Genomic DNA, 26,560 nt, shown 5'->3' with positions numbered 1-26,560 from the left:
CTGCTTACTTCACCAGAGTGGCTGGAAGCTACCTTCTTCCACGGTTACTGGTTGGTCTATGTCCTCCAAAACATCAGCAATAGTATTATCTGTAAGGAGTGAGAGGGTGTGGCATGTCAGGGGACTATGTAAGAAGATTGTATTTAAGTACACATTTACAATGTTTCACATGCCTTAGCAATAAGGTCTCAAAAATCCTTATGTTAAAGACATATATTCTCAATATTAATCAGGAGTGTTGTTTTGAGCAAACTTATACAGAACTCTACGTTTTTTATAAGAGCAACAAATAGCTGTGTAACATAGCTTGGCCTAAATGTATACATATGAAGAAAAGTAGAGGCGGCACCAGGAATGAAGTCACATATCCGTAAAGGCCATCATTTTTCTAGAAAATCCTTTATTCATCTTCATATAATGATAGATACACACAGGACAACAGCCAACGCGTTTCGTTCCAATTGATGGAACTTCATCAGGGCTGGAAACAACATAAGACAACATGTAAAAGATCGCAAAGGTGACATAAAAATAAATTTAAACACATATAAACATTTTAACTCCTGTAAAGAACAATAACCCTAGACATACAATACATAAATCACTTAATAGTTAAAAACACATTGGATCAAAAAAACATGTCACAACACGTATAACTCAAGACAATCTAAAATCCTAGTTAAAAATGACATCACACAAAAAATATAAATCAATATTGTCAGTCATATTGTACGTTGGATAATTAATCCAAAAATCGTCCATATTAGCTAGTTGTTATATAAACAATTTGAAAAAGGAAAAGGGGGATGCAGGAAGAGAAACTTTGTGGAAAAGAGGAAAACCACAAAGAAAAAACAACAAAGACAAAAACACCAAATATAAATCAACATAAAAGGACCAACGCATATATCCCTAGTTTTGTACATTACCAAAAGGAAAAACTTACACAAATAATAATAAAATCTCACCATAGGGTTGTAAAGATTTAGAACACAAAAACGTGTATGTGTAGGTTCAGCAATGATTACCTAAAAATAATAATAATAAGATAACTTAAATTTCAAATTTGACATAGTAACCTCATTTCCATAGCTATAATGGTTGTATACTTCTACCACTTCCAAAAAATTGCTATCTTATACATAAATGCCACTCATAAAAACTCACATGAGAAACATTTTAGAGTACATAGTGATAGGTGATAGGCAATTAAAGCATGGTAACAACATTGACTTGGCTCTACTGAGTTTCCCTTAATAGAAAAACCTCTATAGTCTCTCCATATTACAGAAACGTTCATAGTAATCACGTCCAAAGGGGATAGGACCGAGGCATATACTGGTATTGCATTAAAATATAAACAAAAAAACTAAACAAAAAGGATAAAGACATATATAATAACACAATCTCACAACAAAAAAGGGACCGCAAATCATTGCACAACGCAATATACGCTTCTTTAATATCAAATAATCATGCCCATTATATAGATATCGTCCGTAGGAGTTATATTCGCTAGTTCAATAACATAGCAAATTGATAGTCTTTTATCCTATTAAAAAGTTCCTATGCGAGATTATACTGGATAAGTACACAGTACATTATATTTCATTACTGGGACATAGCCGCTCTACCCTAACATATCAGCTTAAAATAGACACTCAACAACAAAAATGCATTAGCAAAGTCGATATACTCCTATTTAACCGCCTTAACTATACACTCGTATGTTCAGGTCATAATATTATTTCAATAAGTATCGCAGTCACGCTTGGTTGGAATAAGACATATCCTAAATATAAAAATTAGAATACAATAGAGCTAACTCACAATAGAAATTGCAGTACGAGTCCTACTCAGACGTAATATAAACGTCTTACATATTAAACAAACAAGTCCATTACGTGTGATACGAGAGCTATATTCGCATGGCACTTACTTAATTACTGCAGCGTTTCGATTGACGCTTCGGTCATAGTAGACCATACCCGTAGTATGGAGGCAAAGCAACCGCCTTACCAGTTGTTTGCGGTTTATAAAACAAGTTGCGAAGGAGCACGTGTGTCGGCGTCTGACGTCATACCGATGTCGGAGTCATCTCGACTCGGTCCCACCAACATCAGCGCCATCTTGAAGTGTGGTAAAGCGGCAATAAACACTCCTTTCCCAAAAGAATTGACAGAACCGACATCGAATACGTGCGCAAAAAGGACAAACTTGCATCTATTCCAGAACAATGTATATATCATCTCAACTCAGCCACACAGACATCGGCGCCATCTTAGAATGTTGAAGATTGACAATAAACACTCGTTTCCAAAGAAAATTAACAGAACCGCCAACAGATAAGGGCGCGAGTGGACAAACTTATATGTATTTCAAAAGAATATAAATATATGTCACTAATATAAGTCGGAGAAAATAAAAATATATATATTAAATTACACGCCGAAAATATCGCGCAAACAGTTTCTAAATGGCCCAATTAAGTAGAACTGTTAATAATATGGCAACCAGTGTCTATTAGAGAAGCCAATGGAAATGCCATCTTGAAGAGACTAATATAAATTACAGAAGCATGTAGTCCAGTAAAGACATAGTAAAGACTATAGGCCAAGATTATGTAATGCGTTCATAGCATCAATTTCATAATTAACCTATGTCGTTACTGTCTTCAGAAAGCAGAGAGAATTGCAGGATGTGATTTTACGGTAAAGTTTACTGTGAATTCTCCCATTTTGGATAGAAAAAGTTATATCCAAAAAATTAATCTTTTCATTGTTATACGACATGGTAAGCTTGATGTTAAACATATTCTCATTCAGATAAAGATGGTATTGCTCCAGTTGCTCAACTGATCCCGACCACAAGCTTATAACATCGTCGATATACTAGGACTTTTGTGACTTGATTTCCAGTCTCATTGAACTGTATTACTGACCCTTCCGGCGTGTCTCCTGTACATTTGTTTTTTGGAGAGCAATATATATGGGTTTTGGCTTATTTCTGTTTTGATTACAGAGGTGGCCTTGATGGATTTTTCTTTGAAAACTTCCTTTCCCTAGTCATGTGCTACAAGGGTGGGATATACCTTGCGGTTTAAATATTACCTGCTTTCTGAAGACAGTAACGACATAGGTTAATTATGAAATTGATGCTATGAACGCATTACATAATCTTGGCCTATAGTCTTTGCTATGGCTTTACTGGACTACATGCTTCTGTAATTTATATTAGTCTCTTCAAGATGGCATTTCCATTGGCTTCTCTAATAGACACTGGTTGCCATATTATTAACAGTTCTACTTAATTGGGCCATTTAGAAACTGTTTGCGCGATATTTTCGGCGTGTAATTTAATATATATATTTTTATTTTCTCCGACTTATATTAGTGACATATATTTATATTCTTTTGAAATACATATAAGTTTGTCCTCTCGCGCCCTTATCTGTTGGCGGTTCTGTTAATTTTCTTTGGAAACCAGTGTTTATTGTCAATCTTCAACATTCTAAGATGAATGAATGAATGGGGATTTATAATGCGCAAACTTAGCCCAATGGGCGTCAAGGCGCCTCACCAGATAAAACGGACTTAAAAAAAAGAAAAAAAAGAGCTTACTGGTAGGCTTTTATAAAATACCAAGTTTTAAGAGCCTTCCTGAAAAGGGCCAGAGAGGGTTGCGACTTGATCTCCAAAGGGAGATCATTCCACAGTATAGGTGCAGCAATAGAAAAAGCTCTACTCCCCCATCTAACCTTCTTAAAGCGAGGGACTGCCAGCTGATTAGAATCGGAGGACCGGAGATGCCTACTGGGGATGTAGCGGATCAGCAAGGATCCCAGAGCATCTGTGGGGCCAGCCTGCAGGGCTCTATAAGTAAGGCAGAGAAGTTTAAAAGAGATTCTAAAAGTAATCGGAAGCCAGTGTAAATTCTTCCTGGCCAGAGTAGCAGAGGCGTCCTTAGGAAGAGACAAAACAAATCTGGCAGTGGCGTTCTGCACCAGATGGAGGCGCTGAATAAGATATTTATTGGACTCTGCGTATAATGCATTACAATAATCTAACCTAGAGCCTACAAGGGCAGTCACTGTCTGTTTACGTGCCTGCGGGGACAAATAATGAAGGATTCTTTTCAAGGTCTTGATGACTCCCCAACAGGTGGACAAGGTCCTGTTGACCTGAAGATTCATGGAGAGTGCGGAATCAAAAATGACGCCCAGATTCCTAGCTGCCGGAGAGGGAGTGGGGCAAGTTCCTAGAGATGTAGGCCACCACTCACTGGACCAAATGTCCTGGTCCTTGCCAAAGACCAGGACCTCTGTTTTATCGGCATTGAGTTTTAATGAATTTAGAATCATCCACTCAGCTACCATCTGCATACAGGACCTAAAGCCAGACGCCGATTCACTAATAGTGTGGGCTAAAGACACCATAATTTGCGTGTCATCGGCATAGGACACTACCTCCATCCCCTGAGATCTCACTAATCTAGCACATAGATATTAAATAGGGTCGGACTTAAAGCCGAACCCTGGGGCACCCCACATTGCAAAGATTTAGCAGGGGATAGGAACTCTCCAAGCATGACTCTTTGCTCTCTAAAATGTAAAAAAGAGTCAAGAAGACTAAAAGCCGGTCCTGCCACCCCTGCCTCCCTCAGCCGAGATGTTAAGGTAGAGGGAGACAGGGTATCAAACGCTGCAGTCAGGTCGAGCAGGACTAGAATCGTCGTCTGACCAAGGTCAACCTTACGACGAATGTTATCAGCCACCATAGTCAGGGCGGATTCGGTGCTATGAGATTTCCTGAATCCGTGCTGAGAGCTATCCAGGAACTCAGAGGAGTCAAGAAAGGTGGATAGATGTAGGTTTAAATGGGCTTCAAGCATCTTTGCAGGAGCAGGTAACAAGGAAATGGGTCTAAAATTCTTTAATACTCCGGGATCAAGGGAAGATTTTTTAAGAAGAGGCTTCACTATGGCCTTTTTCCAGACCGAGGGAAAGATACCCTGGGTCATAGCCCCATTCATAATTTCCAACAGTGGAGGTAAGAGAGTATCCTTGCATTCCTTTAGGACTTTCAAAGGACAAGGGTCTAAAGGAGAGGCCGACTTAGTCCTGTCTAACAAGAGATTCAGCCCCTCAAGGGAAAGCGAAGGAAAGTGGGTGAGAGACTTATTGGGATTTCTCCTCCAGGATTCGGAGGCCTTGATGTTGAGAAGCGAGGGCTCATCCAACGACTTCCTCTGGTTTTCTAAGGCCAGATGGATATCCGAAATTTTCTTATAGAAGAAATCGGAGATGTTAGTGCAAAGCTCCTGTGAGGCCACAACTGGGTCGGGTATCTGAAGAGAGCATAGAGAGTCTACGATCTTAAAAAGCTCTTTAGAAGGGGGAAGAGAGGTCGTCAAATTAGAGAAATACTCTTGCTTCTCTTTGATTACTCTAGATTTATACTCTCGTAACGACAGTTTATTGTCCTCTCTGTCGGACGGATCCCACGACTTACGCCATTTTCTCTCCTTAATTCTGCAGATTTGTCTTAGGAGTCTTAAAGGCTCCGTAAACCACGGAGCAGAGGGTTTCCGACGGGCCCTATACCGCAAAGTAACGGGGGCTAAAGCATCAACCGCTGTAATAGAGTTGGCAAACTCTTGAGCCGCCCCTTCCGCATCTCGCGAGGCAGAAGTTTCAAAGTCTCGCAGAAAAGGAGAAAGGGCTTGGTCAGTAATGTTCCTATATCCTCTTTTCAGAACTCTATTACTAGAGGGAGCTTTACGGGGCTCTTCCATAGCAGGTGTAAATCCTAAGGGAACTGCAAGATGGTCCGACCAGACCAAAGGCATGGGAGAACCAACAGAGAGTCTGGAATCATTGGTGAACACTCCGTCCAATATATGACCAGCCCGATGTGTAGAGCTTTTTACCAGCTGAGTAATCTCACAAGCTTCCAACGAGTCAATTAGCTGAGAGGTATCCTTACAACCCACATCGTCCAAATGGAAATTAAAATCCCCCCATAATGGTCATATGAGATTTGCCGAAGTAGGGCTCCAAGATTCGCAATACCTCGGAGCAAAAACTGGCTCTAGGACCAGGTGGTCGATAAACCAGAATACCGGTGAAAGAGGCTGTGGAAGAACAAGATATGCAAAAATACAAAGCCTCAAAAGAGTCCGAGGGCACAGACAGGGTTTTTATAGAGCACAGAAATGAAGCTCTGCAAATAATAGCCAGACCTCCCCCTCTACGCCCTAATCTGTCCTGTCTATGTAAGCTAAAACCCTCAGGTATCGCCAAAATCAAATCATGCCCAGAGGAGGCAGATGCCCAAGTTTCCGTCACAAACACCCAGTCAGGTTGCCTGTCGTTCACGAACTCGTGGAACGCTATGTTATTCTTGATAAGTGACCTAGCATTTATCAAAAAACCACTTCTAGGTTGAATGACATTCTGTAATGACCGAGAAAGTAAAGGTACCCTCCCAAAAAAATAGGAAGGACATATCGCCACTCCACACGTGCAACAGGTAAGGGAACGTCGTAGATCCTCCGGGGACCAGCAACAGTGACACGATAAAGGCAATGGTCTCAAAGCCAACATCTCATGCAGGGAATATGCCCTCACTACCTGTTGAGGAAGTAGAGGGGTATCAGTGTTCAGCCCGACCAGCAGCCCGTCCTCAGCGCGGACGGGCTGAACTCAGGCGTAGCTCCGGCGGAAGTCCGGCGGTCCCGCTGTGCGGATCCGCTGCGCGTCGTCATGACCATCTTAAATAGCGACCTAGCGTCCTTGTGACAGCTAGAGCGTCAGCCTCCAAAATGGCGCCACCAGGCGTCCCGGAGTACCCCCAATATGGCCGGCAAATGAACTAAATCCCCGGGAATGGACCCGTTAAGCACGGTGACAGGCAGTTTTAATGTGCAAGTGAGGGGGCGCAGTCTTAAGAACAAGGTAAAAAAAAAATAAAACTAACGAAAATACAAAACGGGATATTCTTTAAAAACGCACCAGCAGCAGTAAATATACCACCCGATTGCAAGGGCCGCGCGAGCTAAACGCTTTCCAAGTAACAAGGCACACCACCTAGATTGCTCCCCTTAAATAGCGACCTAGCGTCCTTGTGACAGCTAGAGCGTCAGCCTCCAAAATGGCGCCGCCAGGCGTCCCGGAGTATCCCCAATATGGCCGGCAAACAAACTAAATCCCCGGGAATGGACCCGTTAAGCACGGTGAGAGGCAGTTTTAATGTGCAAGTGAGGGGGCGCAGTCTTAAGAACAAGGTAAAAAACAAATAAAACTAACGAAAATACAAAACGGGATATTCTTTAAAAACACACCAGCAGCAGTAAATATACCACCCGATTGCAAGCGCCGCGCGAGCTAAACGCTTTCCAAGTAACAAGGCACACCACCTAGATTGCTCCCCTTAAATAGCGACCTAGCGTCGTTGTGACAGCTAGAGGGTCAGCCTCCAAAATGGCGCCGCCAGGCGTCCCGGAGTACCCCCAATATGGCCGGCAAACGAACTAAATCCCCGCGAATGGACCCGTTAAGCACGGTGACAGGCAGTTTTAATGTGCAAGTGAGGGGGCGCAGTCTTAAGAACAAGGTAAAAAACAAATAAAACTAACGAAAATACAAAACGGTATATTCTTTAAAAACGCACCAGCAGCAGTAAATATACCACCCGATTGCAAGCGCCGCGCTAGCTAAACGCTTTCCAAGTAACAAGGCGCCGATGTCTGTGTGGCTGAGTTGAGATGATATATACATTGTTCTGGAATAGATGCAAGTTTCTCCTTTTTGCGCACGTATTCGATGTCGGTTCTGTCAATTCTTTTGGGAAAGGAGTGTTTATTGCCGCTTTACCACACTTCAAGATGGTGCTGATGTTGGTGGGACCGAGTCGAGATGACTCCGACATCGGTATGACGTCAGACGCCGACACACGTGCTCCTTCGCAACTTGTTTTATAAACCGCAAACAACTGGTAAGGCGGTTGCTTTGCCTCCATACTACGGGTATGGTCTACTATGACCGAAGCGTCAATCGAAACGCTGCAGTAATTAAGTAAGTGCCATGCAAATATAGCTCTCGTATCACACGTAATGGACTTGTTGGTTTAATATGGAAGACGTTTATATTACGTCTGAGTAGGACTCGTACTGCAATTTCTATTGTGAGTTAGCTCTATTGTATTCTAATTTTTATCTTTAGGATATGTCTTATTCTAACCAAGTGTGACTGCGATACTTATTGAAATAATATTATGACCTGAACATACACGTGTATAGTTAAGGCGGTTAAATAGGATCATATCGACTTTGCTAATGCATTTTTGTTGTTGAGTGTCTATTTTAAGCTGATATGTTAGGGTAGAGCGGCTATGTCCCAGTAATGAAATATAATGTACTGTGTACTTATCCAGTATAATCTTGCATAGGAACTTTTTAATAGGATAAAAGACTATCAATTTGCTATGGTATTGAACTAGCGGATATAACTCCTACGGACAATATCTATATAATGGGCATGATTATTTGATATTAAAGACGCGTATATTGCGTCGTGCAATGATTTGCGGTCTCATTTTTGTTGTGAGATTGTGTTATTATACATGTCTTTATCCTTTTTGTTTATTTTTTTGTTTATATTTTAATGCAATACCAGCATATGCCTCGGTCCTATCCCCTTTGGACGTGATTACTATGATCGTTTCTGTAATATGGAGAGACTATAGAGGTTTTTCTATTAAGGGAAACTCAGTAGAGCCAAGTCAATGTTGTTACCATGCTTTAATTGCCTATCACCTATCACTATGTACTCTAAAATGTATCTCATGTGAGTTTTTATGAGTGGCATTGATGTATAAGATAGCAATTTTTGGAAGTGGTAGAAGTATACAACCATTATAGCTATGGAAATGAGGTTACTATGTCAAATTGAAATTTAAGTTATCTTATTATTATTATTTTTAGGTAATCATTGCTGAACCTACACGTACACGTTTTTGTGTTCTAAATCTTTACAACCCTATGGTGAGATTTTATTATTATTTGTGTAAGTTTTTCCTTTTGGTAATGTACAAAACTAGGGATATATGCGTTGGTCCTTTTATGTTGATTTATATTTGGTATTTTTGTCTTTGTTGTTTTTTCTTTGGGGTTTTCCTCTTTTCCACAAAGTTTCTCTTCCTCCATCCCCCTTTTCCTTTTTCAAATTGTTTATATAACAACTAGCTAATATGGACTATTTTTGGATTAATTATCCAACTGACAATATGACTGACAATATTGATTTATATTTTTTGTGTGATATGTCATTTTTAACTAGGATTTTAGATTGTCTTGAGTTATACGTGTTGTGACATGTTTTTTTGATCCTATGTGTTTTTAACTATTAAGTGATTTATGTATTGTATGTCTAGGGTTATTGTTCTTTACAGGAGTTAAACTGTTTATATGTGTTTAAATTTATTTTTATGTCACCTTTGCGATCTTTTACATGTTGTCTTATGTTGTTTCCAGCCCTGATGAAGTTCCATCAATTGGAACGAAACGCGTTGGCTGTTGTCCTGTGTGTATCTATCATTATATGAAGATGAATAAAGGATTTTCTAGAAAAATGATGGCCTTTTCGGATATGTGACTTCATTCCTGGTGCCGCCTCTACTTTTCTTCAAAAGTTTATTCCTGGGCTTTCCAGTAAGACCTTTCTGCAGCAGGTCTTGGAGACGCTTGGCACAGGACTCTTTGATTTGTGGGACTTTGGTATTGATGTGCTCAACATTAGTCGGCTGTGGGATCTCTTTTTTGTTACAAAATGTATACATAACCTTTACTAAATATGGACCTTCATGGACCATAAGGCATTGCAAGAGATGACACTTAACTGCACTGAACCTGGAAACAGATTTCGCTGCTTAAAACCGTAATATGACTGAGTGGTTGAAACGCATAGCTATATGAAAATAATATTTTGCATGCATGCAGCACATACAAAATATAACTTATCTACTGCACTTGGAATAGTTTTAGATGTGCTAATGGTGCCGACATCTACTACCACCTCTCGATAGGGAGTTGTTCCAGGGGTGTTGGTCTTGGTTCAATACTTGTCATCCTCTATTACATACAGCCTCTTGCCGCAACTCCTTACTTAGTGCACTCCTGGTTGCCACTTTAACACTCTTATTTGCCACATCAACTACATTTATCTTCTGCTGTATAAATGCCAAATGTGTCTTTTGGCAGCCTCAGCCACAGTTAGTGAAGGCTTGTCACAACATGTATTATGTTGAACAACACTCTCCTCTGTCAAAATTCCTAGCTCCTGATCACTAAACTTCCCTTTACTCCTCCTACAGCCTGGGATTCTGGTTAGCCATGATACAGGATGGGGGAGGAAGATAGTGAATTCTTTATTAAAATATGCACAGTGCTTCTTTCCTGTGGTTCCCTTCACTCCTACAGACTCTTTTTCTAGATTTGCTGTTGTCATAGATGTGGGATAGATCGACATACGCAATTTGTGAATGATACTGATACCATATTTGTGAATCTGTATTCTTAAATAGTGAATCCCAAGTACATTATTTTTAACAATTTCTTAATAACGATCAACAATTTTAAGCTTTTTAGAATTAGCAACGTCACTTTTGTACATCAGGCTCTTTGTTATTTTCACATCCACTGGAGGACTGGGAAAAGGTGTTAAAGTTTCCCCCAAGGAGGGCAAAACCTCGGTGGGCAAGATGTCCTGTTTTTATCACTTGGAACTTTTTGCATTGAAGAAAAACACTTCAGCTGGATCTCACATGAAAGTAGCATGCCTCATGAAGCCCAGCTCGGCAACAGCATCCAGCTTGCCTCCTGAAGGCTTTAAAGTACCAAGAAAAAGACTAAGACCAAAGGCAAAACCTGCAACTGGGGGAAGTCAGCAAATGTAATCCAACAGCCAAGTAAACTCTGCAGCTGAAGAATCCTGTTTTGTTGTGCTCTAGGCTCTTGGCACCAAAACCGAAGACTTAATGCAACTTCAAGGGACTCTTACAAGCTTCAGCATCCTGTCTTGTACGGGGAACATCCATTATAACGCATGCGTTATGTCGCATGCATTTATGTCGCAAGCGTTACAACGCAAGCGACGTCACGACGCGGACCACTACCCCACGTGCTATTACATCTCATGCGCATTTAAAACGCGTACGCTTTTAAATCGTATGTGGTGTAATGGACGCAAGGCGGGCGGCACGGACGAGCACCGAGACAGAGGCGGAGGAGCACCGGGACAACGCGAGGAGAAAGAGGTAAGGGGGATTATGCTTAGACTGTAGTGTTTAGGGTTTAGGGCAGTGACTGGAGATTGTGCTTACAGTGCAGTGTTTAGGGCAGTGTCTGGTGGTCGTACTGTAGGGCAGTGTGTTAGGCGTAGTGTATTATAGTTTAGGGCTTAGGGCTAGGGTTTAGGGAAGTGTAGGCCACTTTTTTAGGCTTTAGGGTAGTGTGTGTTATGTAGGGCAGTGTGTTAGGCGGACTGTCTTAGGGTTTAGGGAAGTGTAGTGTACTTTTTAAGGCTTTAGGGTAGTGTGTGTTATGTAGGGGGTATTCGGGAAACAAATCGCGATTTTAAAGCATGCGGGTGTTTGTGTGCGTTGTGAATGTATTTTGCATCCACTTCGATACGCAAGCGAAGTAATGGTTTGCGTGGTGAAAGCGTGCATTGTGAATGGCAATGCGATGTAAAGACGCCAATGCAAAGGTATGCGATCTTAATGCTTGCGATGTAGCATCATACATCCGTCTTGTACTGCTGGAGGATTTTGAGAATCCAAACAAATACATAATTCCAGACTTGAAATCGTGCTTAGGTCTGAGTCAATGACAAACTCTGACTCTCCATTGGTACTTAGCGTTTTCTTGGCACTTAAAAATACATAAACCAACAAAAGACACTATTCCAAAGGAAGGGTGCTAAATAGCCCCTACCGGAAAGCAAAAAGAAAAAAGAAAGCAAGGCCTGCCTTTTGATTCTGTTTTCTTCGTACACATGCCCAGTGATTTAACATACATGCGAAGTCCCCCTATTTTATGCACTATTTTTAGTCTTTAAATTCATACTTAACCTGTGCATTGTCTGATGGGATTGTGACGAAGGATGGTGTCAACTATATGGACACCATCAGCCTCTTTAGATTGGCAACTTTGAGAATTTAGAAATTTTGGGCAAGCATACATGGGCCCGAGTCTGGGGGGTGGGGGGATGTTGACATTAGGGGTACACTAGGTGTTCCCTACGTTCTGGTCGTGTGTTTTTATTGTGGCAGGTCGTGCACACGAATGTGGCACGTTTTGATGCACCAAGTTGTACTGATGCTCATACTGTGTGTCCTCTATCTTGTTGTTTCTTTCCTAGGTTACTTATCAGGAGCATTTACAAACTCTCACCACCCTGTTTGGGAAACAGTATGGTGGCCCGCCCTGACCAATCATGAGGGTATTTACTTTTAATCATTCATTTCATGTGCACTTCACTACATCTGTCTTTTGATCCTGAAGAAGCGCCAACGACCCTGGTGGCAATAGGGGCGCGAAACATGTTGGTCCACGACAGGCATAATATGCCTGCAGGGGTAACTTAATACCCGAGGGGTTCTAATCTATTTTATTTTGGCAATATCCCTGCTCTAGCTTTTTGATTTTGTAACCCCGGATTAAATTTTACTTATCTTGCACGCACTTTGTTTTACCCTCTTTTAGGGACCCGCACCCCACACACCCACATGCACCATCCGGCATTTCCCCAAAAAGATCTCCGCTAAAGTGACCCTTCGGGGGACCCGTAGGGCATTGCAGCGCCGGGCCAGACGAGGAGCAAATGCCCGATGATGAAGCATGACACCTTTCGGGGTGTGTGAGGGCAACAGGGGACAAGACTTGCTTTTTCTCCTTTGTGCGGGGCCCCTTCCCATACCTAGGTCCTTGCTTTCTTTTTTCTTTCCGGTAGGGGCTATTTAGCACCCTTCCTTTGGAACAGTGTCTTTTGTTGATTTAAGTATCATGTCAGAGGAGCGCAGACACTGGACCATAATTTGCTCCTCGGTCCCCCCCCTTCTTTTGTTGACTTAGTAGATGTACGGCGGCTCAGCCGAGGGACCTTATTCTTTTCTTTCCCTCCTATTTCCCTTCCTTTTCACACACTAGACTGCACCACCACCACCCCCCAACCTGGTGTTAGCTTGCTACCCCTATTGGGGGCCGATGTTATGTTCTCTTTTAAATCCCTTAATGTGGGATGATGTTGTGTTGGGCTGTAGTGTCAGACACCACCCTTACTTCTTTTTCCTATGCGCATTGTGATCACTTGGTGTCATGTTTGATTTAATATATGACTAAAAGGTGCAGCCTTGAGTGCACATTGGTTGCTTTGTGACTACAAGCCTCCATCCCGGTGATTCCGTGATATTACCTAGAAAACAGTGGGTATTGCCTACCTGCAGCCAAAGAACCGGTGGTTCGGATATTCCGGGCCGGTGTTTGTCAGTAATACCAGATCCACTGTAGTGGAGTAGAACCTTTCTAGATTACTGTCCTCTGTTACCATACTGTTGCGCAAGCGTGGGTGAGTAGCTCTCCCCCGAGACGCATAGGCATCCGAAACTGATCCTTTGCGCAGCCGCAGTATCACCCAGGGGGTCTGAACGTCCCGGAAGAAGGTGCCGCCCTGGCTCCTCCCCTGACATTATTTAATCTTGTGGCCCGTTTTGAGTGCTTCCCCCTGGCAGACGTGAGGACGGGGTAGGTTCTCTATATCCCGCACCCAGAGAGAACCGTGAGTACAGTAGTGGCATTTTGTTGCGAAAGGGCACATTGAGTTCTGAGTGCTCTGCCCATATACAGCTTTTGGACCTTACCGGTTCCTCTCTGTTTTCCATTCGCTTTTGAATCACATTTTCCCCACTTTGCTCTCCTTTATAGTCCAAGAAGGAGCCAGTGCCCCGCGTCTTTGGCCAGAGGAGAGGTTTCTTTCCCCGATAATGTCGGGTAAGGCCTGCCTTTTGATTCTGTTTTCTTCGTACGCATGCCCAGTGATTTAACATACATGCGAAGTCCCCATATTTTATGCACTATTTTTAGTCTTTAAATTCATACTTAACCTGTGCATTGTCTGATGGGATTGTGACGAAGGATGGTGTCAACTATATGGACACCATAAGCCTCTTTAGATTGGCAACTTTGAGAATTTAGAAATTTTGGGCAAGCATATATGGGCCCGAGTCTGGGGGGTGGGGGGATGTTGACATTAGGGGTACACTAGGTGTTCCCTACGTTCTGGTCTTGTGTGTTTTTATTGTGGCAGGTCGTGCACACGAATGTGGCACATTTTGATGCACCAAGTTGTACTGATGCTCATACTGTGTGTCCTCTATCTTGTTGTTTCTTTCCTAGGTTACTTATCAGGAGCATTTACAAACTCTCACCACCCTGTTTGGGAAACAGTATGGTGGTCCGCCCTGACCAATCATGAGGGTATTTACTTTTAATCATTCATTTCACGTGCACTTCACTACATCTGTCTTTTGATCCTGAAGACGCGCCAACGACCCTGGTGGCAATAGGGGCGCGAAACATGTTGGTCCACGACAGGCATAATATGCCTGCAGGGGTAACTTAATACCCGAGGGGTTCTAATCTATTTTATTTTGGCAATATCCCTGTTCTAGCTTTTTGATTTTGTAACCCCGGATTAAATTTTACTTATCTTGCACGCACTTTGTTTTACCCTCTTTTAGGGACCCGCACCCCACACACCCACATGCACCATCCGGCATTTCCCCAAAAAGATCTCCGCTAAAGTGACCCTTCGGGGGACCCGTAGGGCATTGCAGCGCCGGGCCCGACGAGGAGCAAATGCCCGATGATGAAGCATGACACCTTTCGGGGTGTGTGAGGGCAACAGGGGACAAGACTTGCTTTTTCTCCTTTGTGCGGGGCCCCTTCCCATACCTAGGTCCTTGCTTTCTTTTTTCTTTTTGCTTTCCGGTAGGGGCTATTTAGCACCCTTCCTTTGGAACAGTGTCTTTTGTTGATTTAAGTATCATGTCAGAGGAGCGCAGACACTGGACCATAATTTGCTCCTCGGTCCCCCCCCTTCTTTTGTTGACTTACTTAAAAATACATCTCTGTATTACCTCCATCTTAACTAATGCTGTTTGTTACTGCATGAACTTATCATGCATTGCTGTGAGCAACTTCCAGCTTCTTCTGCCATAGCAATAAGGATTCTGTTAGAATAGTGTTGTGACCTAATAAGATTATGTTTAGCACTGATCGTGCCACCCACAGAAGCGGCCTGTAAAATATGACTCGGGCCTGCCATTGCAGAGCCTGTGTGCAGTCTGGGACTGCCATGTCGACTTGGCAAGTGCACACAATGCCAGTCCCTAAACCTTCCCTTTTCTACAGGTTAGTCACCCCTAAGGTACCCCGGTGGGCAGGGTGCATTGTATGTGAAAGGTAGGACATGCCCTGAAGTGTGTGGCATGTCCCGATAGTGAAATACAACCAGTTTTGTTTTTCACTATTGCAAGGTTATCTGTTCCTATTGGCCAGAATGGGCAGTTAGTTTGTTTTTAACATCTAATAAACATAACTGGCCCTAGGAACAAGATAGGAAAATAAAGTTTAGTATGCCTGAACTCAGAACGTAAAAGTGAATCTTTTAGTGAGGGTGATTTCTACATTCTGTGTTTCAAAATACCACTTTTAGAAAGTGGGTATTTTCTTGCCTAACCATCCAGTGGGCCTCTGCTAGGTTTGTGTATTGCATGTCTGGCTTGTGAGTGACAGGAGCTGAGGAGAGGGCTGCGGCTCCGGCAGTCTGATGAGTCAGGGCTGAGCTGAATGGGACCTAGGTTGAATTTAGAGAAGGGGGAGGAGATCATTACACCTGCCTGGGCCAGGTCTGCCTTCAACAATGCTGTATCCACCTCCTGCCAGGAAGCTGCACCCGTGAGGACAGAACTGTTTTTTGCTGGGTACAGACACTCTCTGCCTTCAGAGAGTAAAGAATGTGTGTGTATAAAAAGGGGAACCCAGACACCAGAACTTTAGATCACTTCTGGGAAATCAAGAGGAACCTTTGCCAAGGAGAAGAGCCAGAGAAGCTGAGGAAGATTACTGCCCCTGTGCTGTTTGCCGTTTGGGGTTGGCCTGCAGTGGCTACTTGCTGACAAGGGAAGGAGAAAAGGACGCTGCTGTTGCTTTGTCATCTTGAGGAAGATCTCCAAGGGCTTGAAACTGAGCTTGCCTCCAGTTCTGAAGTCTCAGGGACACAAAGACTTCACCACCAGCTCCCCTGAAGTTCCTTGCTGAGAATTCCAACCTGCAAAGAGGTGCCTGCTGCTGTTTAGGACCTCTAGGGACTGTTTGTCGCTGGGAGCTGGAAGATAGGCGCAACGTGGAAGAAGCGTGTTGCATCCGCACCGATTCCTGATGCATTGCGGAACCACGGGAGGAAGCGTGCTGCATCCGCACTTGGTTCCGATGCCTCGCCGAGCAACCAGGAAGAAGCGTGCCGCATCCACACTGGGTCCCTACGCTTCGCCGAGAAGACCACCGCAGCACCTGCCATGCGGCTGCAAACGTGCACGCATCGTACCGGATTGTCGCATCGCATCAAGCCACCATTTTGGGGCATCGTAACCAGAACGCAGTAAGAAACGGACGCATCCCCTCCTTTCCGGTAAGGAACCGACGCATTACCTCCCCTGCGCTGCAGTAAGGAACTGACGCATCACCTCCCCCAAAGCAAGGAACAGACGCATCACCTTCCCTGGGACCCTTTTGTTTGTTTTGCGTGACGCATCTAAGGTACTTTGTTGGAAAAGTGTCGCATTTACATCTTGCATTGAACTGAACTATTTCTACCATTTGAAAGTCTTATTTTTAATATTGTATTGTGGATTTTTGTCGATTGGTCTTGTTTAGATAAAGATTACTTATTTTCCTAAACTGGTGCAGTGCCCATTTGTAGTGTTTTCACTGTGTTACTGTATGTATTCAGAAATGCTTTACACACTGCCTCCGAGATAAGCCTGTCTGCTCGTGCCAATCTACCAAGGGGGTGAGCAGGGATTATTTTAGGAGTGTATCCCCCTTACCCAGACTAGAAGCAAGGGTCCCTATTTGGACAAAGGTGCAAACCATTGCCAACTAGAGACTCCCATTTCTAATAATGAGAACAATAATAATGATGATCATCGTCTTCTTCTTGACACCTGATATGGAGATCCGAAGGGCTGTGTGCCACTGCAAACATGCTCTCATCATCGGAGTATCCCACTTCATCATCTTCATGTTCAAAGAGCTCCTCTGGAGGAGCAGGAGACACCTTACTTGGTGAAGTATGTGCAGGCAATAGCATTTCTTGTGAAGATATCCGTCTAACCGGTGGTCTTACAGTGTTGTCCATGTCCTTTTGAACATCCTTCGTCGATGCAGGTAACGATTTCGTCAACAGATCTGAAATCACTGGTAGAGGTAATCCTGTAAATGTATTGTCGATGGTAGAACAGTCGGAGTGTCTGTCAATGGCTTGGACGTCATCGGCACTGGCGTCGTCCGCGGTATTGTTTGCAGTATGTCTAAGCTGGACAGCATTAATACTGGGTCTGTCGATGGGGACGCCGCCAATGATGGACTCGTCTGCATTTGGGCCGTCAATGGTTCTACTGATGACAGACGATCTGTCAACAGTGCAGATGATGAAGAGTGAGTCAACACTAGCTGTTTGGGTATCTTTGTCAAAGCCTTTTAAGCAAAGTTGCCGTCGACGCCGCAGGTTTCACCTTTACTGACACTATGGCCAATGAAGAGTTTGACAACGACATCACCAGCTTGGACAGCAGTGAAGAGAAGGTCGATGTCGCCCTGGCTGTAGTAACAATAGAGACTACAGCCGACGACTGCATCGACAACAACTTCGTTGACGAGAAAGCAGATTTTTGCTTCAGAGGTGACAGAATCATCGTTTTTGACTCTGCTAGACTTTGAAGCTATCTTAATAATAGTGGTGGCAGCTGAAGGTGCAGTAGGCTGTGAATGGCGTCCTTGCGAGGGAAGCAGTTTCTTTGAAGTTGAAGGATGGTCCTCAACCTTAGAAGAATGGTGCTGCTTTTTTGCCACTTTAGAGGGTTTTCGAGACATAATCTCCACAGAACTTGCTCTCTTTTTAGAGGAGACAGTCTTAATTGAAGTATGACTGTTGTCATCTGATTGAGGGTATTCCTTTGTTTTTAACTTCTGTAGCCACAGAAGTAGTCTACCTTCTCTATCTCTTTTGCGAGAAAGTGCAGCAAATTTTACAATCCCTCACCTGATGGTCTGGGGGAAGGCAATAAATGCATTTCTTGTGAGGATCATCCGAGTGAAGCCTCAGCTTGCCACAGTAATCGCCATGCGTAAACAATGATCTCTTAGGTGTAGACAGGTTATCCCATTGATGAGAAGCTGTAGAGAAGATCAAGAAACAATGTTTCTGAAGAAAACATTTCTGTCAGGAAGGCCCGAAACACGATAAACATAGTCCTAAACATATTCACCAACTTCGGCAGGTACTCTGGGTGCACCATCAATTGGACCAAGTCATTGATCTATGTGCTCAGGGGGAGGTTCCCGCCCCTGCACTGGGAATGTAGCATGACAGAAGCAGTGGATGGTTTTAAATACCTAGGCATCTACATCGCTAGAGACCCTAAGCTGTATTATGATCACAACCTCCTTCCACAATTACAGCATCTCAAGATCGACGTGGAGCACTGGAAGACTCTCCTGCTGTCCCTACTGGGTAGAGCTGCGCTTTTTAAGATGATGTCCCTGCGCCGCTTTCTGTACATTTTGCACAACTCACCCGCTCCAATCGCAGCGACCTATTTTGTGGCAATAGAGAGCGAACAAAGAGCTCAACTAGGGGTCAAGGGAACACCACGAATATCATTCTCTAAATTGGTACGGGGTTGGTATAATGGAGGTATTGGGCTCAATGATATCAAAAAATACTACTGGGCTGCGCAGTTGGCAGCGATCAACCAAGGCATGTACCGACCATACGACGATCCAGGATACCGAATGTATAGATGGCTCCTACCGGGTGGATCCTATACCAGGGCACTCTATTCCAGACCCGCTAAACTACAAGGGACCGGACCTACGTCACACTCTGTCCAGATTTGGCATACAGCTCATAAAAGCTTAGGCTGGGCCAAGAAAATCACACAGACCACCTCCCTGTGGAACTCATACCTGTTGGGAACCCTTCGGAAAACTAAGAGATTTGACAGATGGGATCTGATTGAACTGTCTCAGGTGGGTGACGTGGAGGCAGGGCAAGGTGATAGTATTCTCGTTGCAGTACTGAGAATTCTAACTGGCAGATTCTGAATTATTTAGAAACTTCCAGGTGAGACATGCCTTGCATACATGCATTCCATTAGGGGGGACAATACCTGAAGCAACGCCACTGGAGGATAGATTCCTCGACGGGTACATGCCTAAAATAATCAATATCCTTGACCTACCAGAAGTTAATTAATAACGCTTCCAATCCGCTGATACGGCTCCGTGAGAAATGGGAAGACAATCTGCTAGAATTGGACGATGAGGACTGGATGGAAGCGCTCGCTTCCCCCAGGGAAGTCGCAATCTCATCACAGCTTAAACTGGAGCAATTAAAAATACTTCATATAGAGTATACTAATCAGGACCAGCTTTGGTCCGGATGGGTTATGGAGAGGACTCACAATGTAGGCGAAATTGTGGGAGGGAATGCACGTTCCTACATATCCCGTGGGAGTCCGCTAACATCAGTAAATATTGGACAGAAGTTCTCAAATGTATGGAATAGGTGCTGGGACTGGACCTGACACTAGAGGCTAAGAGGTGTCTGTTGAATGTGTGGGGATAGACGGATCGGAGTAGCAAGGATAAAACATGGGCAACACTGGGTCACATGGCGGCCAATCGCAACATTGCCAGACTGTGAGGAGCAAGGAAAACCCCAGGCCTAAATTCATGGAAACAGGACATGGGCTGGTGTATGTTCCGTGAAAAAAAACTGTGTATGTGTCCAGGGGATGTCCGAAAAAGTTGTCTCAAATATGGAGTAAATGGAATGCCTACCGTGGAAATATCTGTGCTCCCCCTCTTCTTCCCTTCTTCCCCTCTTCGAAGAACCTGTACATAATGAACATTGTGAAAACTGAACTTACATAATTGTAAATAACATGCGTTACCCATAACATAATCCACAATTTGTATATGCAAAAGTTTGTACGATCCAAGCACCCAAAGACTGTGTATGTAAATCTGACATGCTGTCTAATAAAAAAAAAAAAAGAAACAGTCTTGGCTGGGGTGCCAGAGGCAGGCTATCTCCCCACAGGAGTGAATGGGAAGTGTGATACTGTTACATACTGATATGTCCATTTCTACTGTTTTGTATTGATCTACTGTACCGCGAGAGCCAGGGATGATAAACTCCAGATGTATTAATCGCATCATTTCTTATTCATGTTCCTGCTTTGTGCTTTCAGATTCTGTACTATATAATGAGCATGTTTAATAAAAATATTTTTTTAAATAATAATTCAATATACAATAAAAATGACTAATACATGAAACAACAACAAAAAAATTGTTTCACGCGCTCCATGTGGAGTTTGAACTCCAGAAAACCCAATTATATTCATCTTTAAAACTGCCCCACATCTTGACATTTTATCTGACGGTGCTGGTTGACCTACCAGAATATAATCCATTAGAATCTAAATTTTATCCTGATCCCACTAAGCCAGGGCAGCATATTTTGCCTCTACAAGTCCCTGGTAATTAGTATGCCAGATTGTTTAACTGCTTTGCGAGTTGCTGGAGAAACGCCAGGATAGCCCATTTTGAACTGGTCATTCACTCCCGTCTACGCCTTATAGAATAGTAGTGCCTACATACATCTTATCTTACTCCTAAATGCCTGAGGAGAATGGGCGTACTCCCCTCACCTTCCTGCCCCAGAAGCGCCAGCAATGAATGTGACTTCTTTCACATGGAAATGCCCTAGTGCTGGGCACTATTGAGCCAATGGTTTCTCCACCCTTTCTGGAGTACTGGAATGGCCGATTAATTATTCTCACTGTATTGCTCTAGTGGGTATTCTGGAGGATGTAGGTAGCCTTAGAGGGGAACATACCCTGGTGGCTATTGGTACAACAATAGCCAAACAAGGCATTGCCCTGTATTGGAAGTCCTCTAAGTCTACCCCTGGCTTTATGGAGGGCGGCAATGGATTGGTGAGCCAAACTGGAGGAACCGATTAACAAAGCATGGGGTTGCTCGCATGAACACAAGATCTGAGAGACATGATGGTGCTATTAAAATTTGCCAAATACCTGATGTACTGCAATGTATCGTTTATGAGGATTTCAATTGATATGAATGTTGGTGCTCTGTCTGTTTGATTTATTTTGTCTTTGAACAATAAAATGTAATTACAAAAAAAAGTGCTCAACATGTAATAAATTTATTGCTCATTATTGGCGTCATCGGTTCTGGCGCCACCTTGAGTGCTGCCACTTTGATTAAAAATCAGTATTACATAGTCCCTATGCCAATTATAATTCATAAGAATTATGATGGGCTGAAACAGGGAAACCACAATACCTGTAAAATATTCTGGCTTAAGATAGTACAAATCTCACGGTGTTCTGCCAGCTCCCTTTTTTGTGGATTGAACTGTAAGAACTCGAGATAGTTCCTATTCCTGTTTTCCGATGAAATATTTAAATAACTATGTGCATGGAAGAAAGAGGGCCGGGACCCTGCTCACACCTCGTGGATGCAACATCTTGTTCCAATAAGGGAAACAAAGGAAAGCTGACTCTGCAAAGGGATTTACTTGAGGTAACTAATAATGAGATGGGCGAAATGATAAACTCCAGATTGTTAGCGTGATGTTGTAGTAAGCGGTTGAGGTTTACTGCTACTATTTAGTTAGTTTTGAAATGTGGTGCGGTCATCTTTACCATACCACATTAGTAATAGAAGGGAAATTATTTACCCCATCAAGGAGTTGTTGTGAGAAGACCTTTAATAATCTCTTAGATTAGAAGAGGGAAGTGAATGAGTACTAACTGAAATATGGGTGAATGTCTTGATAGATATGCCAATAAACGTAACAAAAGTGTTGTAACCTTGCTACATGACAACAATATCAAAAACAAATGACTGAATGGCAGTACATCAATATTGCAAATGTTGAAACCGTGTAAAGAGGGAAAACCCGCACCTATAAATGGTCCATCTCCTTGCGTTTTCAGACGAAGCTGCTCTCCCAGCTCCAGCTCCGTTTTCTCAGTTTCTGCCTCCGACAGCCAAAACCCCACAGTGCCGCTGGGAGCATACCTCTCTGTTAACTTCACAAGTTCAGTCTTCGTCACAACTCGCTTCAAGTCCTCAAGTGATAGTTTATCAGTCTCTCCTTTGGCGTCTACCTCTAGTGTGATACATTTAACAAATAGAATTACAATTGATCAATTTGTATCAAGTTTTAATGAACAGTTTCTCAATAATTCACGGACCATAGAAAGGTAAAGTGCTGTTCTATTCGCATAAAATTGATGTCAGATTGCCTGTATCATTATAAGCATAGCATGAACTATTTTGTGCACATATGAATTAGCACAATAATTAAAAATTTGCGTTAGTAGTGGAGCATTCCTGAAATATACATCTAATGTTATTTGGAATTTAGAAAACACAACAACCGTTCCAAATGTTTACGCTCATACTGAACCTGAATGCTTTTAATAACACAGAAATGGGCCACCCCAAGTTTCAAGGACTTCGTCCCTCTGACACCAAGCATTGGTCATTTAGCTACTACTCTCCCTCGCACTCTGGAAACCCTCCATCAGACGGCTGGGTAACATCCTTTTCATTCCAAAACTCTATTCATTTTTAAATTATACTGATAAAAAAAGACAATGATATCTCCTGAGGTATTCTTCAGTTTTAACATAAGTATAATGCTGCATAATTACAAACACAATTTTTTTGTGCACAGTCTGCATTTTTTCATTTGGAGTCTTGTACTGTATTTACGAATACCCTTCATCTAAGGCCTTCGTTAACAGTGACCACATACTGCACCCCAAACCCATTCCAACTTGCCCTTTGACCCTGGGTCTACAATTACCAGGCCTGCAAACTCCAGATCCAGTATTCCCAGGCGGAGGGACATCAGACCCAGCCCAGAGTGCAGTGCTGCTACGAAGGGAGCTGCAAATGCTCCCCCAGCTCCACAATTACCAACTCTGCCATCCCATTGCACCCGCACCTCACCATGGGCCAAAAGAAAGCTCACACATCGACTTACTCTCAGATTCAAGGAGGTAGCAATGGGAGTACTTTTGAGACTATTATTTACCCCAGAAATAGAAAAAACACACAGAATTGGACCCAGAATTCCTGGGCTTATATGTTATTTCCCATTTTGGGGAAAATAATTCATAGTTTACATATTTTGGAGCAAGGAATTAGTGATTTTGGTACTAGGGTCCCCGCATCAAGATACGGAGAACATATAATGAGGGCCTAACCATGGCAATGTAGGCCGATAGCAAATTTTTGGCTAAAGGTGTTAAGTCACATACACAACATTACGGGGGTGACAAATCCCTGCCCGCCTCTGGCAGCGCTGCTTGGAGTACTTGACACTATCCCGCCCAAAGCACGCAAGCTGCCAGAAATATTGTTATTACAGGCTAAAAGACAGGTAGCCATACATTGGGGAGCAACCAGACCCCCTATGATATAGGAATGGATAACAAGTGCTACATACTGTAAGACACAGCTGTCTAACTATTGGGAACTTATGCCGGCCAAGTCCAGGCCGAAAGACATCTGGGAACCTTATGAGAGGTGGCTAACCTCGGCTGTGATTGATGATTACTGCACCAAGATTGTGTTTTTTGTTGACCTCAGGTGTTATGCATATATGCAGGGTTGCGTTTTGCTGCCTCCTAACTGTGAAGTACTATATTACCCATTTGGCTGCCTGGAACGGCCCGCCTGTGTCTTCAAAATGCTATAATTATTCCTGTTTAATTGCAATTTGTGATGGCATTATGATCAGCACCGACAGTATGACGAAGTCTAATACACTGCGTATTCTTTTCTTTCTTACTTTTTCTTTCAATTTTCTGTAAGATTGTTTTGTCTTTGAAAATATCAATAAACAGAATTTAAAAAAAAAATGAGGGCCTAACCGTTAAGCAATTAGCTTGATATCCCCTGCATAGACATTTACTAAGAAAATGTTATTTTCTGAGTCGATTAGTGTGTACACCCCATTTATTATATGTACAGCAAACCTCAACACGTTTATTTATACATCTTGAATGTGTGAAATACACACATTTCCTTACTGAGGTGTTTTGAGGAGAAAGATAAATATGTGGGACTCTAAATTAGAGTCCCTCTATAGACTGCAAGTCTTACACCGGGAACTCTCTCACTGCACCTGTAGACACATGCAAGTAGACCACCTTGGAATGTTTACATGAAAGCTCTAACTAGGCACTAGTTCTTGCCTCTGATACTATGCATAAGTGGATGAATTTAAAACTAAAAACAAGTCTAATGCTCGCTTAGAGATACATGATGGTAATAATAATAATACCAATATTACTTCTAACAATAATAATAATCAATGATGCATTCAGCGTAATTGTTTTTAAAAAAAAATAATTTTATTGATAAAAATAAAAAACAAAACACCACAAAATTCAAAACAAATACCATATAACTCAAAATACCTATTGAGACCTTAAAACTTACAATAATATAAATAAAAACATTATCTAATATACTACAAAGGAGTCATAGTCACAAATAAATTCAAAGAAGCACTGTTTACAAAGTTTCATTATCAGCCGCAAACCGGGAGTCGTCCTTAAAAGGAGCACACAGCCAACCTCTGCTTTTGTTCCAGGGGGCCCAAATTCTCGTCCACTTACTCGGGCAGCCTCTACTCTCATTCACCGCTCTCTCAGCCTGCATGCACCAGTCCATATCGGACTCCCAATCATTCCATTTCAAATCAACCCCCCCAACCTTCCAGGTTCCGCTTAGCCACCATGCATCCCAAAGTGAACCATAATCGCTCCGGTCTAGTAAGATCCGTGGCATACCAAATATTCAAAAGACACAATCTCGGAGAAGCCTTCACTTCTTTACAGCAAATCTGTGATAAAATAGAGATGACTTCCCCCCCAATACTGTTGAATAGTCGGACAATCCCACCATTGGTGTAAGTAAGTACCCAACTGCCCGCAGCCACAGGGACATAGCGGGGAGACAAAAAAACATTTTGAGCAGTACGGAGCTTGTGTAGTAGGTCCTATGCAATAGTTTGAATTGGATCAATTTAAACCAGGAGAGAATCGCCACCTCCCGGGGTGACGCTAGGGCCTCCCTCCATTCCTCATCCGAAATCTCACCCACGTCTAAGCACCATTTCGTACGGGGATCAGGTGAGTTATTAAGGAGATTACGGTATGTGAGAGAGATATGTCTTTGCTGGGGAGATAGTCATCTAGTAACCTATCCTCCAAAGGGGAAGACAGCGGCACCTCCTCGCCCCTAGAGAGCACCGTGGTCAGTACACTACGCACCTGAAGATAGCGAAACGTTTCCCCTTCTTGCAGTTGATATTGTCGTTGCAGATCGGCGAAAGGTACTATACCGCCCTTAGCCCACAGGTCACCCACTCTAGACAGGCCAATCAAATCCCATTTGTCAAAACCGGGTTGGCCTCCAAGCGTACCCAGGCGACAAGAGTCAAATAATGGAGTCGCCTGCGTAATCCTGCCATTCCAACCCAACGCCGTGTTCGCAAGGTGCCAGATGGAAACTATTGTGGAGGTCGGAGTGAATTTGGGCTCCTGCTTTCACCCACCATACAAGGCCCGTAAGTAAGCACCCGGTATGTCCATCCGATATTCCAGGTCATCGATTGGTTAAGGACAATAAGTTGCGAAGCCCAATAGTATAATCTGATGGACGGCAAAGCTATGCCATCATCATACCAGCTCCCGATAAGCTTAGCGAAGGCAATGCGAGGTGTCCCACCGTTCCACAGAAGGCAGCGAACCTCGGACATTCCGCGCAATTTTTAGCTAATTTGGCCCTCGTTACAACGTGAGGTATTTCATTCAGAGCAATAACTCCAGGTGAAAAGCCACAAGCTGCAATTCTAAGTTTGTCTGTGCCCATAATTAAAGAGTGAAAAACTTCACACGTGATAATCCTGGACCAGAGACTCCGGCAGACAGTAGCTACATGGCGTGGTATTGCCTGCTCACTGCATGCCCCCTGCAGTCAAAGGGCAGCAGATAATGTTCCTCCTGAACAAGCACAAACTTGCCCTGCACCCAGGGCACAAGTCCTAAAACAAGAAGTGGGGGGACTAACCTAGTTAATCAGTATACAAGTGGCATCACAGTAC

General features: G+C 43.1%; 1 protein-coding gene across 4 annotated transcripts in view; it reads right to left on the bottom strand.

The window, feature by feature from the left end:
* The window catches only part of ARPIN (actin related protein 2/3 complex inhibitor), a 132,730-nt gene that overhangs the window by 34,861 nt on the left and 71,309 nt on the right, over positions 1-26,560 (bottom strand). For 2 of the 4 annotated variants that reach the window (XM_085644413.1, XM_085644411.1), the window contains exons 4-5: positions 22,340-22,546; positions 20,182-20,235 (exon numbers count right to left, since the gene is read on the bottom strand). In XM_085644413.1, the coding sequence (XP_085500539.1) occupies positions 20,182-20,235; positions 22,340-22,546 (261 nt within the window). The remainder of the gene's footprint in view (positions 1-20,181; positions 20,236-22,339; positions 22,547-26,560) is intronic. The other 2 variants (XM_085644412.1, XM_085644414.1) reach the window with 1 other exon arrangement.

Source organism: Triturus cristatus, chromosome 3_1, assembly GCF_964204655.1.
Source record: "Triturus cristatus chromosome 3_1, aTriCri1.1, whole genome shotgun sequence".
In the NCBI taxonomy this organism is placed as follows: domain Eukaryota; kingdom Metazoa; phylum Chordata; class Amphibia; order Caudata; family Salamandridae; genus Triturus; species Triturus cristatus.
Note: the sequence above shows the minus strand (reverse complement) of the source record. Positions and strands in the feature narration are given on the sequence as shown.